The sequence below is a fragment of the Triticum urartu genome, chromosome 2A (genome assembly GCF_056163025.1).
Source record: "Triticum urartu cultivar PI428250 chromosome 2A, HENAU_Tu73, whole genome shotgun sequence".
In the NCBI taxonomy this organism is placed as follows: domain Eukaryota; kingdom Viridiplantae; phylum Streptophyta; class Magnoliopsida; order Poales; family Poaceae; genus Triticum; species Triticum urartu.
The window spans coordinates 459,561,381-459,577,982 of NC_141874.1; the positions used below are offsets into that span (position 1 = coordinate 459,561,381).

At 49.9% G+C, this 16,602-nt stretch overlaps 1 protein-coding gene across 1 annotated transcript; it reads left to right on the plus strand.

Annotated features, from left to right (window-relative positions):
- Positions 1-12,293: 12,293 nt before the first annotated feature.
- On the plus strand, positions 12,294-13,145 carry LOC147985463 (uncharacterized). Its single transcript, XM_087541588.1, has one exon. It carries the CDS (start codon positions 12,294-12,296, stop codon positions 13,143-13,145), a length of 852 nt encoding a protein of 283 aa, XP_087397714.1.
- The last annotated feature ends 3,457 nt before the right edge of the window (positions 13,146-16,602 follow it).

Here is a 16,602-nt window from a genome sequence, read left to right on the forward strand (position 1 = left end):
TCTTTTTCTCTCATAATTTTTTTGGTGGGCTTCTTTGGCCTCTTTTTATTTGGGCTTCTTTGGCCTCTTTTATTTATTTTTAAAGTCCGGAGACTCATCCCAACTTGTGAGGGAATCATAGCTTCCATCATCCTTTCCTCACATGGGACAATGCTCTAATAATGATGATCATCACACTTTTATTTACTTACAACTCGATATTACAACTCGATACTAGAACAAAAATATGACTCTATATGAATGCCTCCGGCGGTGTACCGGGATGTACAATGATCTAGCGTAGCGATGACATCAAAAAACGGACAAGCCATGAAAACATCATGCTAGCTATCTTACAATTATGCAAAGCAACATGACAATGAATGCTCAAGTCATGTATATGATGATGATGGAAGTTGCATGGCAATATATCTCGGAATGGCTATGGAAATGCCATGATAGGTAGGTATGGTGGATGTTTTGAGGAAGGTATATGGTGGGTTTATGGTACCGGCGAAAGTTGCGCGATACTAGAGAGGCTAGCAATGATGGAAGGGTGAGAGTGCGTATAATCCATGGACTCAACATTAGTCATAAAGAACTCACATACTTATTGCAAAAGTTTATTAGCCCTTGAAGCAAAGTACTACTACACATGCCCCTAGGGGGATAGATTGGTAGGAAAAGACCATCGCTCGTCCCCGACCGCCACTCATAAGGAAGACAATCAATAAATACCTCATGCTCCGACTTCGTTACATAACGGTTCACCATACGTGCATGCTACGGGAATCACAAACCTCAACACAAGTATTTCTACTAGTCCACAACTACCCACTAGCATGACTCTAATATCACCATCTTTATCTCGCAAAACTATTGCAAGGAATCAAACATATCATATTTGGTGATCTACAAGTTTTATGTAGGATTTTATGACTAACCGTGTGAATGACCAATTCCTGTCATCTCTCTAAATAGATATAAGTGAAGCAAGAGAGTTCAATTATTTCTACAAAAGATATGCCCACGCTCTAACAAATCTAAGTGAAGAAAAAGAGCATTCTACAAATGGCGGTTTTCTATGTAAAGAGAAACAGGCAATCCAAACTTCAAATGATATTAGTGAAGCACATGAAGCATTCTATAAAGCCATACTCAAAAGATATAAGTGAAGTGCATAGAGCATTCTATAAATAAACCAAGGACTATCTCATACCAGCACGGTGCATAAAATAAAAACGAAAACTAAATGCAAAAGATGCTCCAAGATTGCACATATCGCATGAACGAAACGAATCCGAAAACATACCGATACTTGTTGAAGAAAGAGGGGATGCCTTCCGGGGCATGCCCAAGCTTAGACGCTTGAGTCTCCTTGAATATTTACTTGGGGTGCCTTGGTAATCCCCAAGCTTGAGCTCTTGCCTCTCTTCCTTCTTCTCACATCGAGACCTTCTCGATCATCGAACACTTCATCCACACAAAACTTCAACAGAAAACTCGGTAAGATCCGTTAGTATAATAAATCAAATCACTACTCTAAGTACTGTTGCAAACCAATTCATATTTTTTTGAATTATAGCTACTGTAATATAACCTTTTCATGGCTTAAGCCACTGATATTAATCGATAGTTCCATCAAAACAAGCAAACTATGCATCAAAAACAAAATCTGTCTAAAACAGAACAGTCCGTAACAATCTGAACATTCACCATAGTTATGATACTTGAAAAATTATTCCAAAATTAGGAAAAATAAAAAATTTGTATAGGAAGACAGAGCAAAAGGAATCAGAATCATTTGACGTTCCAGCTAAAAATATAAAATCACGCACTACAGCCAAAGTTTCTGTCCTTCACCGTACGAACCATCAAGCAAATGTAAACATCCTAAAGGCAAACCTTGGCACATTATTTTTATAATACAATGGAATTGTACAAGGGGATAATTATTTTTGTTGAAAAGTTTCTGTAATCAAGATTCACAAATTTGCCGTGAGCATGAACAATGTTCAAGGAGCTCTCCCACTTCAACAATGCTTGTCTTTCTCACTTTCACTTTCCTTTTTGAAAAAGTTTCGGGTTACCCTCTTTATTTTTGTTGTTTTTAAACTATATAAAGGCACTCAACAGAAATAAATGTCTATCTAAAACTTCCGGGTTGTCTCCCTGGCAGCGCTTTCTTTAAAGCCATTAAGCTAGGCATATAGTGCTCAAGTAATGAATCCACCCGGATCCCAAGGTATATCAAAGCCAATTTTAATTAACAATGATTTGTAATTTAGTAGTGAGCACAAAGTAAAATATATCATGCAACAACAAAGTCTAACTCTCTTCGTATGCATCGGCATGTCATAAAAGAACAATTCATGCACACATAGTAAAGGCCAATGCATAGTATAAACAGTTTCTTGCAATTTTGTTGTATTGGAAACATAAAGAGGCGGAGATGTAGTTCCTCTCTCATAATAATTGCAAGTAGGAGCAGCAAGCACATGCATATTATATCTATCAAAATCATCATGTGCAACGGTAAAAGGCAACCCATCAGTATAATCCTTAATAAGGGCAAACTTCTCCGATATAGTGTAGTCGGGAGAATTCAAAAAGATAATAGGACTATCATGTGTGGGTGCAATAGCAAAAATTTCATGTTTAACATAAGGAACTATAGAAAGTTCATCTCCATAAGCATAATTCATATTGGCATCTTGGCCACAAGCATAGCAAGCATCATCAAAAAGGGATATTTCAAGAGAATCAACGGGATCATAACAATCATCATAGCAATCATCCTTTGGTAAGCACGAAGGGAAATTAAACAATGTATGAGTTGAAGAGTTACTCTCATTCGAAGGTGGGCATGGGTAGCTAATCCGCTCTTCCTATTTTTGTTCTTCGCTCGTCTCCTCATCTTTTTCATCCAATGAGCTCACAGTTTCATCAATTTCTTCTCCCATAGACTCCTGCAAAATATTAGTCTCTTCTTGGATAGCAGGGTAGTCCTCAATATATGGTTCAACATAGGCATTAGAAGCATAATTATCATAGCAATATTTAAGTTTGTCAAAAAATTTAGATTTGTAAAGAGTAGCGTCATACGTTTCAATCAAAGAAGCAATTTCATAAGCACCCTTAAAAGCAACAAATTCTTCAATTTGTTGAACATCATATTACCTATAAACACCCTTAGCATACGAAGATATGATTACATTTTCATTAAACTCACATTGATAGGGAAGGTGTTTCTTAGGGTTTTCAGAACAACAAGTAATATCATATATTTCACATAAATTCCAAGCATAGCATTGCAAACGATGAATTTGACCTAGTAAATTTTTCCCTTTTTCAGATATTCGGTGTCGCACATAACAAGCATGCTCATCTAAAGATTTTCCCTCAACTAAGCTAGTTGGGGTTTCAACACGAGCACATAGGGATCGAAGGTGATCCAAGTAATAAGCTTCAGTAGTGTGATACATTTTGAGTGGTTCTTCAACCATTGGTTTAGTAGGGACAACTAATTTTTTTGGTATTTTGTGTTTCCTACCCATATCTAAAGATAGAGAACAACTTAGAACAGCAAATAAAAATTACTTAGTGATGAAGCAAACAAGCACACACAAGAATATTCATCCCACGCTATTGCTCCCCGGCAACAGCGCCAGAAAAAGGTCTTGATAACCCACAAGTATAGGGGACCGCAACAGTTTTCGATAAGTAAGAGTGTCAAACCCAACGAGGAGCTAAAGGCAGAACAAATATTCCCTCAAGTTCTATCGACCACCGATACAACTCTACGCATGCTTGATGTTCGCTTTACCTAGAACAAGTATGAAACTAGAAGTACTTTGTAGGTGTTTTTGGATAGGTTTGCAAGACAATAAAGATTACATAAATAAAAAGTAGGGGCTGTTTAGGTAAAGACACAACTAAGTTAGTTTTAGTAAAGAGCTTTTTGTTACGAGAAAGTTATTTATCCCTAGGCAATCGATAACTAGACCGGTAATCATTATTGCAATTTTATTTGAGGGAGAGGCATAAGCTAACATACTTTCTCTACTTGGATCATATGCACTTATGATTGGAACTCTAGCAAGCATCCTCAACTACTAAAGATCATTAAGGTAAAACCCAACCATAGCATTAAAGCATCAAGTCCTCTTTATCCCATACACAACAACCCCCTTACACGGGTTTGTGTTTCAGTCACTCACGCAACCCACTCTAAGCGAATCATGAACGTATTGAAACACCCTAAAGCGGGGATCCCTCATGTTTGCGCGACACGGAGAGCACCATAGGATAGCACCAATAATAAAACATGCAACTCAAACCAATATTGATCATCAAATAGCCCATAGGACAAAACGGATCTACTCAAACATCATAGGATAGCCATACAATATTGGGAAATAATATATAGCGTTGAGCACCATGTTTAAGTAGAGATTATAACGGGTAAGAGAGAGAGGTTACACCACTGCATAGAGGGGGGAAGAGTTGGTGATGATGGCGGTGAAGTTGTTCGTGAAGATTGCGGTGATGATGATGGCCCCCTGTGGCACTCTGGTGCCACCGGAAGCGAGGGGGAGAGAGTACCCCTCCTTCTTCTTCTTCCTTGACCTCCTCCCTAGATGGGAGAAGGGTTTCCTCTTTGGTCCTTGGTCTCCATGGCATGGGAGGGGCGAGAGCCCCTCCGAGATTGGATCTGTCTCTTTGTCTCTCTCTGTTTCCACATTCTCAGATTCTACCCCTTCACCGTTTTATATATTCCCGGAGATCCGTAACTCTGATTGGGCTGAAATTTTAACACGATCTCTATCCCGATATTTGCTTTCTTGCGGAGAAATAAGGGTATCAACCGCCTTACGGGGTGGCCACAAGGGTCAGGGGCGCGCCCCTGCCTCGTGGCCCCCTCGGGCATCGTCTCGCGTGGATTTTTCTTCCCAAAAATCATATATATTACAAAAAAAATCTCCGTCAGTTTTTATCCCGTTTGGACTCCGTTTGATATGGATATTCTGCGAAACAAAAGACATGCAAGAAACAAGAACTGGGCCTGGGCACTGGATCAATATGTTAGTCCCAAAAATAGTAAAAAAAGTTGCCAAAAGTATATGAAAGTTGAATCATATTGGCATGGAACAATCAAAAATTATAGATACGATGTAGACGTATCACTGGTAGGCATCCTCCTATCCCACAGGGGGGTCGAGGTGAACCCAGAGAAGGTCAAGGCGATAGAAGACATGAGCCCAACGCAAACTCTTAAGGAGATGCAAAAGCTTGCTGGCTGCATGACCTCGCTTGGGTGCTTCATCTCCAAGCTGGGAGAGCGCGCCCTGCCATTCTTCAAGATGATGAAGAAGAAGGGCCTGGTCGAGTGGACCCCAAAACCCGGCCAAGTGTTTCAAGACCTCAAGAGATACCTAACCAGCCCTCCGGTGATGGTGGCGCCTCGCCCTCTCAAGCCCCTGGTGCTTTACCTTGCCGCCACTCCCTACTCCGCCAGCGCAGCTCTAGTGGCGGTCCGGGAGGAGCGCCAGGCCAGGGGGCTGCCACGCCATGCCGCGCCACCAGCCGAGGCGATGCAGGACCAGGAGGGCACCAGAAGGGCTGAATCAATGCCAACGGGTGACCAGGCCTAGCAAGGCGGCGTGCGCGGGCCGGCAGAGGCCCCAGCAGGCGATCAGGTTCTTGAGGTCCCGTCATCTCAGGAGACGCTCAACTGCCAGCAGGCACAAGCTCCGTCGACGTTCCTGCCCTCATCGAGCACCGGGTGTATTTCGTCAGCACGGTACTGCGGGATGCAAGGACATGGTACCCCATGCCTCAGAAGCTCTTGCGCGCGCTTCTGGTGGCCTCACGCAAGCTACGGCACTACTTCCAAGGTCACCCAATCAAGGTCGTCTCGGCCTACCTGCTGGAGAGGGTACTCAGGAGCCCCAACGCTGCTGGAAGAGTCACCGAATGGAACATCAATCTACAAGCATTCCAGGTGGAGTTTAGCACAACTAGGGTCATCAAGGGGGCCGCGCTCGCCGACTTCGTGGCAGAATGGACTGACGCCTTGGGGTTTGAAGCAGGTGAGGACCGATCCCTCTCGCCAGGAAGTGAAGCACCAGATGCCTGGGTCATGTATTTCGACGGCGCATTTGCACGCCAGGCGTGGAGCCTGGAGCAGTGCTCATCTCTCCTACTCAAGACAAGCTCTACTACGCCGTGCAGCTCTGCTTCCAGCAGGGAGAGAAGGTCTCCAACAACATCGCGGAGTACGAAGGTCTCGTCACCGGCCTCAAGGCCGCAGTGGCCCTGGGGGTGAAGCGCTTCACAATCAAGGGTGACTCGTAGCTCCTCGTCAACTTCTCCAACAAGCTATACGAGCCAAAGGATGAGCACATGGAGGCATACCTCGCAGAGGTACGCAAAATGGAAAAGCATTTCTTGGGTTTAGTGTTGCAGCACGTACCCCGTGGCACCAACAAGGAGGCCGACGACATCCCCAAAAGGGCGTCTAAGTGACAACCCCAAGAGCCTGGCGTCTTTGAGGAGCGGCTCTTCAAGCCATCGGCAGCACCTCCGCTTTCCGGGCTGGCGCCACCTCGGGAGGAGCTCCCCCAACCACCTGTCACGGAAGCCCCGGCCTGCGGCCCGACCTCGGGAGCACGCCTAATCCTGGCGCTCGAGCCTCGGGAGGGGTGTTGGACCAAGGAGCTCAAGGAATACCTGACGCAAGGGGTGCTGCCATAGAAGGAGGAGGACGCGGAGCGCGTGGCCCGACAGGCTACAGCATACTGCATCCAGGACGGTGAGTTATACAGGAAGCGACCAAATGATATTTCCTTGTGATGCATCTCCAGGGAATAGGGGAACGAGCTGCTGGCTGACATACACGGTGGAGACTGCGTGCACCACTTGTCATCACAAACCCTCGTCGGCAAGGCGTTCCGTAGCGGGTTGTACTGGCCTATGGCGCTCAACGACGCAACCGAGCTAGTGAAGTCCTGCGAGGCCTGCCAATTCCACGCCAAGCAGATCCATCAGCCAGCTCAGGGCCTCCAGACCATCCCGCTCTCATGGCTGTTCATAGTATGGGGGCTGGATATCTTAGGCCCATTCCATCAAGCGCCTAGGGGCTACCGCTACCTCTACGTCGCCATCGACAAGTTCACCAAATGGGCGGAGGTAGAAGCCGTCCGTACCATCCCGGCCGGATCCGTGGTCAAGTTTGTCAAGGGTCTCGTAAGCCGGTTTGGTGTCCCTAATTGCATTGTCACCGGCAATGGCTCGCAGTTCATTAGCACCCTTTTCAAGGCATACTGTGCTAACCTTGGAACATAGATCTGCTACGCTTTAGTGGCACACCCCAGGAGCAATGGCCAAGCCGAACGCGCTAACACGGAGGTCCTCATGGGCCTCAAGACTAGGACCTTCAAGAAGAAGCTTGAGGCATGCGGCAAGGGCTGGCACGACGAGCTCCAGTCTGTGTTGTGGTCCATCCGCACCACCGCCACCAAGCCAACAGGTGAGACCCCGTTCTTCCTCATCTACAGAGCAGAAGCGGTTCTCCCTCACGAGGTCAAGCGTCGCTCCGTGCGGGTCCTGGCATTTTATGAGACACAGCAGGACGCCATGCGGGGGATGGACCTCGTGCTGGGGGAGGAACGAAGCCGTGAAGCCTCGCTCCGAGCGGCAAGGTACCAGCAGGCGCTGCGACGGTACCACTATCACAGCGTCCTCTCCAGGACACTCGAGGTGGGCGATCTCGTCCTGAGGCGGGTGCTCTCCAGGGAAGGGCTGCACAAGCTCTCGCCCATGTGGGAGGGCCCGTTTAGGATTTCCCGTGTCTCCAGGCCTGGCGCCACGCGTCTGGAGACACAGGACGGGATCCCCATCCAGAACGCCTGGAACATCCAGCACCTCCGAAAGTTCTACCCATGAAGCAAGGCCCAGCGCCTGTGAAGCAAGGCTCCATGCCTATGAAGGTCTCCGCTTATGACACTCTCACATAATAATGAGTGGGAACGTACACGCCCCGGACTATCAGGAGTGCCGCGGGGGGCTCCCTCCCACGGCTTAGTGGCAGCACTTAGCTCCGCGCTGGTGAGAAGACTAGACTACGTGCCGGACGTGGCTTTTCATTTTCTTTCCGTAGTTGGCTTGCCCCTTTTTCTTAATGGAAGTCCGCATTCTGGTTTTTCTTGCCCTCTTGATCCGATCTCCTTTTTCCTCCATCCTTCCTTGAATCTTTGTTTTCGTCTATGCTCTCCCTCGCGTGCCTCGCGAGGGGGCTGGACAGGTGCCCTCGTGAGAGTTTTTCCTATTCTTCGGGAGGCACCCTCACCCGAGCCCGCAAGCTGGCGCACCTCTCTCAATCCGTGCCCCTCGAGTATCGCGATACGAAGCATTGGGTCATGGCTGGCGGCCCTTGTGACCAGGATTCGAAAGAATAAAAGTCTCCTAACGAATTTTTGCAGTTCCTAGGCACCCTCGCGAGGGAAGGTGGCCTTGCCAGGCACTAGGAAATGCACGCATCACGAGGTGGAAACTATTTCAGACACATCAAGCTAAGTTATCTCTACACGCCAACATAAAACATTGGTACCACAACAGGACGCACGGACGATAAACATAATATAGCAACTTGGAAATCATGGTTCATTACAGCCCCTGCAGGGCCCATACTTGTTTCTTCTTAAATGCAGGGACAAAAAAACAAAACAAAAGTGGTGCATGCCCCCGCAGCAGTTCGCGAGGACGGATCCATGGCGCTCTCCTGGGCTCAGCCAGACCCCTCCTTGCGCTTCACAGGAGCGCAGCGACGAGATGACCCACTGCCACCCTCGAAACGGGTGCGGCGGCGTGGTGGTTGGTCATAGCTGCCCCTGCTGGAGCTGTCGCTGGAGGAGGAGCCACCGTAGCTAGATGAGTCGCGGCCAGCGCCGAGGACGAAGCCACCTTCCTCCTCATCACGACCATCGCCAAGGCCGAGCACCTCGTCACCGTCGTTGTCCTCGGGGCAGCACCCGACATGGCGACCATCTTCCCCAAATACCCTCACGTAGAGGGTCGTGTCACCGTCATACTTTAAGTGGAGGGCACAGCGCCTGACCAGTCCACGCACGGGCAAACGTCTGCCAGCCACGAGCCAGGTCTGCGTTGCCCCGCGGCGGAGACTTCCACCGCGACCCATGAAGCCCTGCTGCAGCAACCGTCCGCCTGCAGCCAGAGACCGCCTGGACCTACGGATGACACTTCACCGACAAAGAATCACGGGAGTTGAACCCAGGTGCCAGCCGGGTTCTCCGACCACATGATGAACTCCGACATCACCTCCGCCGAATGGAAACACGACCGAGGAGGCCGCACAACCGTGGCGCGCCTCACTTCATCAACGGGACTGCCACGACCAGGGCGACTCCCACCGCGCGGGGAGGCGCTACCACTACCGTGAGGGGCCATGGTGGGGGTCGCGGCATGCTTGCGCGGGCGACCACGCCCCCTCTTGGGTGACAGCGAGCCGGGCACCTCCTGGCGGGCCTTGCCCTTTTCTGCGACTGAGAACCTCTTCGTCGGCCCCTCTTGGTGGGCCTTCCCCTTCTCTGTGGCCGAGAACCTCTTCGTCGGTGCCATGAGTGTCACTGCTAGCAAGGAAGCAAGGAAGAAGAAGCAGGAGGAACGAAGGAAGAGATGGGTGATGGGGACTCCGCTCCCCCTTCCCATTTATAGCCAAGAGGAGGCCAACCGCCGGCCTCCCCGATCTAAGGTAATAATAACCTATTTTTGCATGTAGCAGGGACCCGTCAAGTTAGGCAGTTGCCTGGGCGGCGTGGGGAACCGGAGGCGCCCAAGTCCAAGCAAGGCCGCAGGCTGTTGGGGCCCGCGGCGCTCCGCGCTTGCCCCTTGGCTTTGCCTCGAAGCCAAGCCCGAGCGCGCATTGGGCCCGAGGGCTGCTGTCGGCGTCCTGGGAATGGGGGTCCCCAGACTTGCCTGCCTGTGGCCCACGGCGTGGCTCCACCAGTGGCCCTGTACGGCCCATCTTCACAAGCAAACACTCAAGACCCTCGCGTGGGGCCAAGCCTCGCGAGGCCGATGACGCAAGACCTCCTCGGGGGCGGCCTCAGCAGGCTGGCTCGCGAGGGGCGGAGAGATCAAGGCAAGGGGCACCTCGCGAGGTTCTTTTGATGCAAGCCATGACGACCAAGGCCAGGCGGGCGCCAGCGCAGTGTCCTCTTTTCCTCTTTGGTACTAAAGAGGCAAGCGCAGGCGCAGAGTCCCAAGGCATCAAGCAAAGGTTTCCATATCGGTGCGACAAGACCAAGACCAGTAGGACGACATCATCACCAGAGCCTTTGGCAGGCGAAGACCATCTTTTGTCAGGATAGCTTGTACTAGTTGTCACCCTTCAAATCGGTCATTGTGGGATCCCTTCCCGCCTAATATTTGGTGAGAGGACCCGGGCCACTATAATAGGACTAGCCACCACCTTAGAAGGGGGGACGATCCTCTACCGCATCAGCTGACCAAGCACAAGAACACCTCTCCTTAGGAGGTTGTTCTTCCCTTGTAACTGTTCATCCTCAGCCCCAGAGGCAATCCACCACACCGCACTGGAGTAGGGTATTACACCACATCGGTGGCCCGAACCAGTATAAATCTTGTGTCCCATTGCTTTGCGAGTTCAACGCGCTAAGCCTCGAGATTGCGGTGAGGGCGTGAGCTAGAGGGAGGAGAGATCTTCATGCGCACCCCAGTGTTTGAACCTCAAGGGTTTTGCCGAACCCAAAATCTGACACCTTCTGGTGAGCCCTCTTCCGGGAAGACCTCCTGCACCCACTCTGGCAAGAGCACCTCTTTGGAGTGCTGCGCCCCCGTCGAGGACGTGCCAGAGAGCTCCTCCGGCAAGATCTAGAAACCCAAGGAAACACCACCAGATACAAAGAAGGTCCCCATCAAGGAGGACGACACAGCAGGGCTTTTACTATAAGCTCCACCCTTGACAGCAAATAGGATTGCGTGCTCGTCGCCTTCCTGCAGGTGAATGTCGACGTGTTTTTATGGCAAGCATCCGACATCCCCGGCATTCCCAGGGAGGTGATTGAGCACCATCCTGCTGTATTTCCTCATGCATGGCCGATCAAGCAGAAGGTCAGGAAGCAAGCTTTGGAGCGGCAAGAGTTCATCATCGAGGAGATCAGGAAGTTGGAAGGGGCAGGCCTAGTTAGAGGAGTGCTCCACCCCACATGGTTGGCCAATCTAGTGGTGGTGCGTAAGGCAAATGGGAAATGGAGGCTGTGTATTGACTACACAGATATCAATAAAGCCTGTCTGAAGGATCCTTTCCCCTGCCACGCATCAACTAGATTGTGGACTCCACCGCAGGGTGTGACCTGCTGTCATTTTTCGATGCCTATTCAGGATACCACCAGATCTTCATGATAAAGGAAGACAAAGAAAAGACTGCGTTCATCAACCCATGTGGAACATACTATTTTGTACGAATTCCTTTTGGTTTGAAAAAAGCTAGTTCAACATTTGCCCGAGCGGTCAAAATTGGTTTTGAGCCCCAGCTGCATAGAAATATGGAAGCTTATATGGATGATATAGTGGTCAAAACCAAGGACAGGGCCACTCTCGTGCAAGATCTAGAAGAAACATTTGCAAATCTGTGCAAGATCAACCTCAAGCTCAACTCAGAGAATTGCGTGTTCGGTGTTCCATCTGGCAAACTTCTTGGGTTTTTGTGTCTCAATGCGGAATCGAAGAAAATCCCGACAAGATCAAAGAAATTGAGCAGATTGAGGCGCCAAAATGGATCAAAGACGTCCGTAGGCTCGCCGGCTGTGTTGCTGCCCTGTAGGTTCATCTCCAAATCTATTAAGCGCGCCCTCCCCTTTTTCAAAGTTCTAAGAAAGGCAGGTCCACTGAAATGGACTCCGGAGGTAGAGGTAGCGCTGCAAGATTTGAAGAGGTACCTCTCCTCCACGCCAATACTAGTCGCGCCTAAGCCACAGGAGCCGTTGCTGCTATATCTAGCAGCGACAAATCAAGTTGTCAGTGCTGTGCTAGTAGCACATAGGGAACTTGAGGAAGAAGCAGCAGTAGCAGCGGAACCGGTGGATGATGGGCCGGAGACCTCCCCGGCGGGGTCTGAAGCCGGCAAGGTGGAACCCCCGGCAAGGCCCGGTCCTGGCAAGACAGAGTCTGCGCAGAGGGGCGAAGTTGAACAGAAGAAGAAGAAGGTGGTGCAGCACCCGGTTTATTTTGTCAGTTCCCTCTTGCATGGGGCTAGGTCAAGATATTCTGGTATGCAAAAGCTGCTTTTCGGCCTCCTTATGCCCTCGAGAAAGCTACACCACTATTTCCAAGCACATGAGATCACCGTCGTCACCCGCCTCCCTTTGCAAAGAATCTTGCACAACCTGGATGCGACTGGGACGATTGTGGAATGGGAGTTGGAGCTGTCGAGTTTTGGCCTTAAATTTGAAAGTACTTCAACAATCAAGAGACGAGCCTTGGCAGAGTTCATAGCAAAAAGGACATCAACGCCCGATGAAGAGATTCAAGAGATCACCGTCCCCAGTAAGGAGATGAGTCCTGATTGGATTATGTACTTTGATGGAGCCTTCTCACTGCAAGGTGCTGGTGCCAGCGTACTACTCATCGCACCCACCAGAGAGCGCCTCAAGTACGTAGTCCAGATGCACTTTCCTTGGGAAAAATCAACAAACAATACGGCGGAGTATGAGGGATTACTTGCCGGTCTCAGGATCGCGGCAGACCTCAGAATCAGGATGCTCATCGTCAGAGGTGATTCACAGCTCATCATCAAGCAAGTCAACAAGGATTACGAGAGCCCACTGATGGAGGCCTATGTGGATGAGGTGAGGAAGTTGGAGGAGCGTTTTGATGGTCTACAAGCAGAGCATGTTCCCCGAGCAGAGAACACCATTTCCGACGACCTGTCAAAGCGCGCTGCCTTGAAGTTGCCCATGGAACAATGTACCATTGTGCTCCAATTAACCCAGCCATCCATTGAGCCATCAGCAAAACAGAATAAACGGAGGAAGGCAGGCCCTGGCATGTACTTTCCGACTGAGCTCTCAGGAGCCGCCGGCGAGGACGTTGCCGAGTACCCCAAGCTTGCCATGGAGCAGTAATCTCCGGCAGGGCCTCAATCCCTGACTGTAGAGGCGGCTGCCCCTACGGCCATAGATGAGCTATTAGTCCTTGCCATCGAGCCCCAGGCTCCGGCATGGGCGCAGTGCACCATCTGTTTCCTCCAAACAAGGGAACTCCCTCAGGAACAGGAAGAAGTAGAGAAAGTAGCCCATCGGTCCAGCATGTACCAGTTTGTGGATGATGCCCTATATAGGAGGAGACCGAACGACATGAAATTGAAGTGCATTCCTCGAGAGGACGGAGTAGAGCTGTTGGCAGAGATACATGGAGGCATGTGTGGCTCCCACATATGGTCGAGAGCCCTTGACGGCAAGGCATTTCGACAAGGTTTCTTCTGGCCAGTTTTGGTCTGGGGGCTCGACATACTAGGCCCTTTTCCCCATGCCGCCGGGGGCTTTGAGTACTTGTACGTCGCTATCGACAAGTTCACAAAGTGGCCAGAGGTGGAACCAGTGAGGAAGGTGACAGCACAATCAGGCATCAAGTTCTTCAGGGGACTAGTTTGCCGTTTTGGTGTGCTGAATAGAGTCATCACCGACAACAGCACGTAGTTCACGAGCCGCACCTTCATGCAGTACGTCCAAGACCTCGGCAGCAAGGTCTGTTTTGCTTCTGTTGCTCATCCTAGAAGTAACGGCCAGGCTGAGAGGGCAAATGCAGAAGAGTTTCGAGGCCTCTTAGGGAGTTAAAGATTAAGGGGTCCTCGGGCATCCGGGCTATGCGACATGGGCCAGACTAATGGGCCATGAAGATAAAAGACAGAAGGCTTCCTCCCGTGTCCAGATGGGACTCTCCTTTACGTGGAAGGCAAGCTTGGCATTCGGATATGAAGATTCCTTCCTCTGTAAACTGACTCTGTACAACCCTAGGTCCCTCCGGTGTCTATATAAACCGAAGGGTTTAGTCCATAGAGGCAATCATAATCATACAGGCTAGACGTCTAGGGTTTAACCACTACGATCTCGAGGTAGATCAACTCTTGTAACCCCTATATTCATCAAAGTCAATCAAGCAGGACGTAGGGTATTACCTCCATCAAGAGGGCCCGAACCTGGATAAACATTGTGTCCCCTGTCTCATGTTACCTTCGATTCTTAGAAGCATAGTTCGGGACCCCCTACCCGAGATCTGCCGGTTTTGACATCGACATTGGTCCTTTCATTGAGAGTTCCTCTGTGGCATCGACAATATGATTGATGGCTCGCTTGTTATCAAGGACAATATCACTTCCGGAGAAGTCTTGGCCTCAGGACAAACCCTCCAGATGGGCAGCTTTACCATGGCCGCTCGTTCGACCTTTAAGCCGATGATGACTTCCCAAGTCATCGAAAATCGTCTCCGTGTTGACCCCGAATACTCCAAACGGATGGATCCGGCAGATTTGTCATCTTTAAATGAACTCCTGGATCTTATCGCCGCCCTGGGGGGCGCTACAGACTATGATCGGATTGGGCTTAAACCCAACCAGACAGAAATCAAATCTCCGCCGGTCATCGATCAGATAGCGGTCATAGAGGAGCAAACCAACAACTCTTCCCCTATGCTGAAAACAAGCTACGTTCGGATTTCCGAGCTCGGAGAGCCGGATACCCGTCTGTGGGGTGACACTTCCACTGCTCTGAACTTAGAATCGGGAGTTGGGCCTAAACAATCATTGGACACCCCGGAGCCTGAATTAATAAACTCGGAAGTTTTTCAAACTCCGGACTCCACACTGGGTCAGGGTTTGGATTTAATGCCACCCACCCACCACAAGAAATATTCGCCAAGCAATTCCGGTCCCTCGAATATATGCGACCTCATGTACATACGACAGCAGCCTCCGAAAATAGTCCATCACTTTTGGGCCAGATTCCTCCTTGTTAAGGACAAGATTAAAGATTGCCGCGACGAGGACGCGATTTTAGTATTCTACAATAATTGCGCGGACGAAGGAATCCTCAACGCCATCAACCGCCATCGCGTACTACCATTCGCTGACCTGGCAACCATAATACAGAAGTATTGCGTAATGGAAAGCGCCTGGAAAACTCAGACAGCTCACTAGGAACCACTGGCCTGCACGCCACCTCCCTGGCGGGCAAAAAGGATGCACCCTCACGGGGCACCCAACCCCGTAGGCAAGAAAATTGAACCCATTATGGGACGAGGAACCCGTCCTTGAGTGATGGCTCGATAAGCCATGCAAAACACACATGACACCGGATAACGAACCAACCCACAGACTCAGAGCATGTTGGATACTCCGGCAAGTGGCCAAGAGCGGCGAGGATATCCTCACCAAAAACACCTCAGAGCAGTACTCTCTGAAAGACAACGACCTCAGAGTATTGACGGTCTTTGAGACTTTCGGTTCAAACAATCGGCACAAGAGGTCACTCCGTGATCTCGCCGAAGTCTGCCAAGTTGCAACAATAAATCCCTGGAACGACATGGCCATAAGTTTTAATGCCGAGGACGAACCAAAAGTATGGTCAGTCCGGGCACCAGCCGCCTTGGTTCTCAATCCAATTGTGGATGGCTTTCGGCTCACTAAAGTGCTCATGGACGGCGGCAACGGGTTGAACCTCATCTACGAGGACACGCTTAATAAAATGCAAATGGATAGGAGTTGCATCGAGCAAAGTAATACGACCTTTCGAGGAATCATTCCCAGTCGGGAAGCAATATGCGCGGGAAAAATTAAACTCGACGTGGTATTCGGCACACCGGAGAACTATCGGTCCAAAGAGATAACCTTCCAAGTGGCCCCTTTCAACAGTGGATATCATGCCCTGTTGGGGTGAGACACATTCACGCGCTTTCAAGATACCTCATTACGGGTATATGAAGCTCAAGATGCCCGAGCCAAACGGTATTATCACTCTCGCCAGTGATCCGGACATAGCGCTCTGCACCGAAAACAAAACGGCATCCCTGGCCCTCGAAGCACTATCCGAGGCCCTTGTGGCTGAAGAATTAACCGCACTACGCTCCACGGTGGATAGGGACGACATAATCCTCGATAAGCGGCCCAAATCCTCCTCCTTCAAACCAGCGGACAAAATAGTTAAATTTCAAGTTCACCCGACGGAACCCAAGAAGACAGCTTCCATCGGAGCATAGCTGGACCCGACGGTCGACGCCGCATTACGCGTGTTCCTGCGTGAGAACTGGGACATGTTCGCGTGGCACACTTCTGATATGCCAGGAATCCCACACAGATTGGCCGAACACAACCTCAATATATTAAAGGGATACAAGCGGTCAAGCAAACACTGCGGCGCTTTTCCGAACCCAAACGACAAGCTATGGGGGAGGAACTAGCCAAGTTAATTGAGGCTGGGTTCATCAGAGAAATAAAACACCCGGACTAGGTAGCGAACCTGGTGACGGTACCTGAGGGAGTCCTGGATTAGGGGATCTCCGGACAGCAGGACTATATCCTTTGGCCGG

What these genes read in the sequence shown, in the direction of transcription:
- LOC147985463 (XM_087541588.1), top strand. Translation starts at nt 12,294, where the DNA reads ATGCAAAAGCTGCTTTTCGGCCTCCTTATGCCCTCGAGAAAGCTACAC.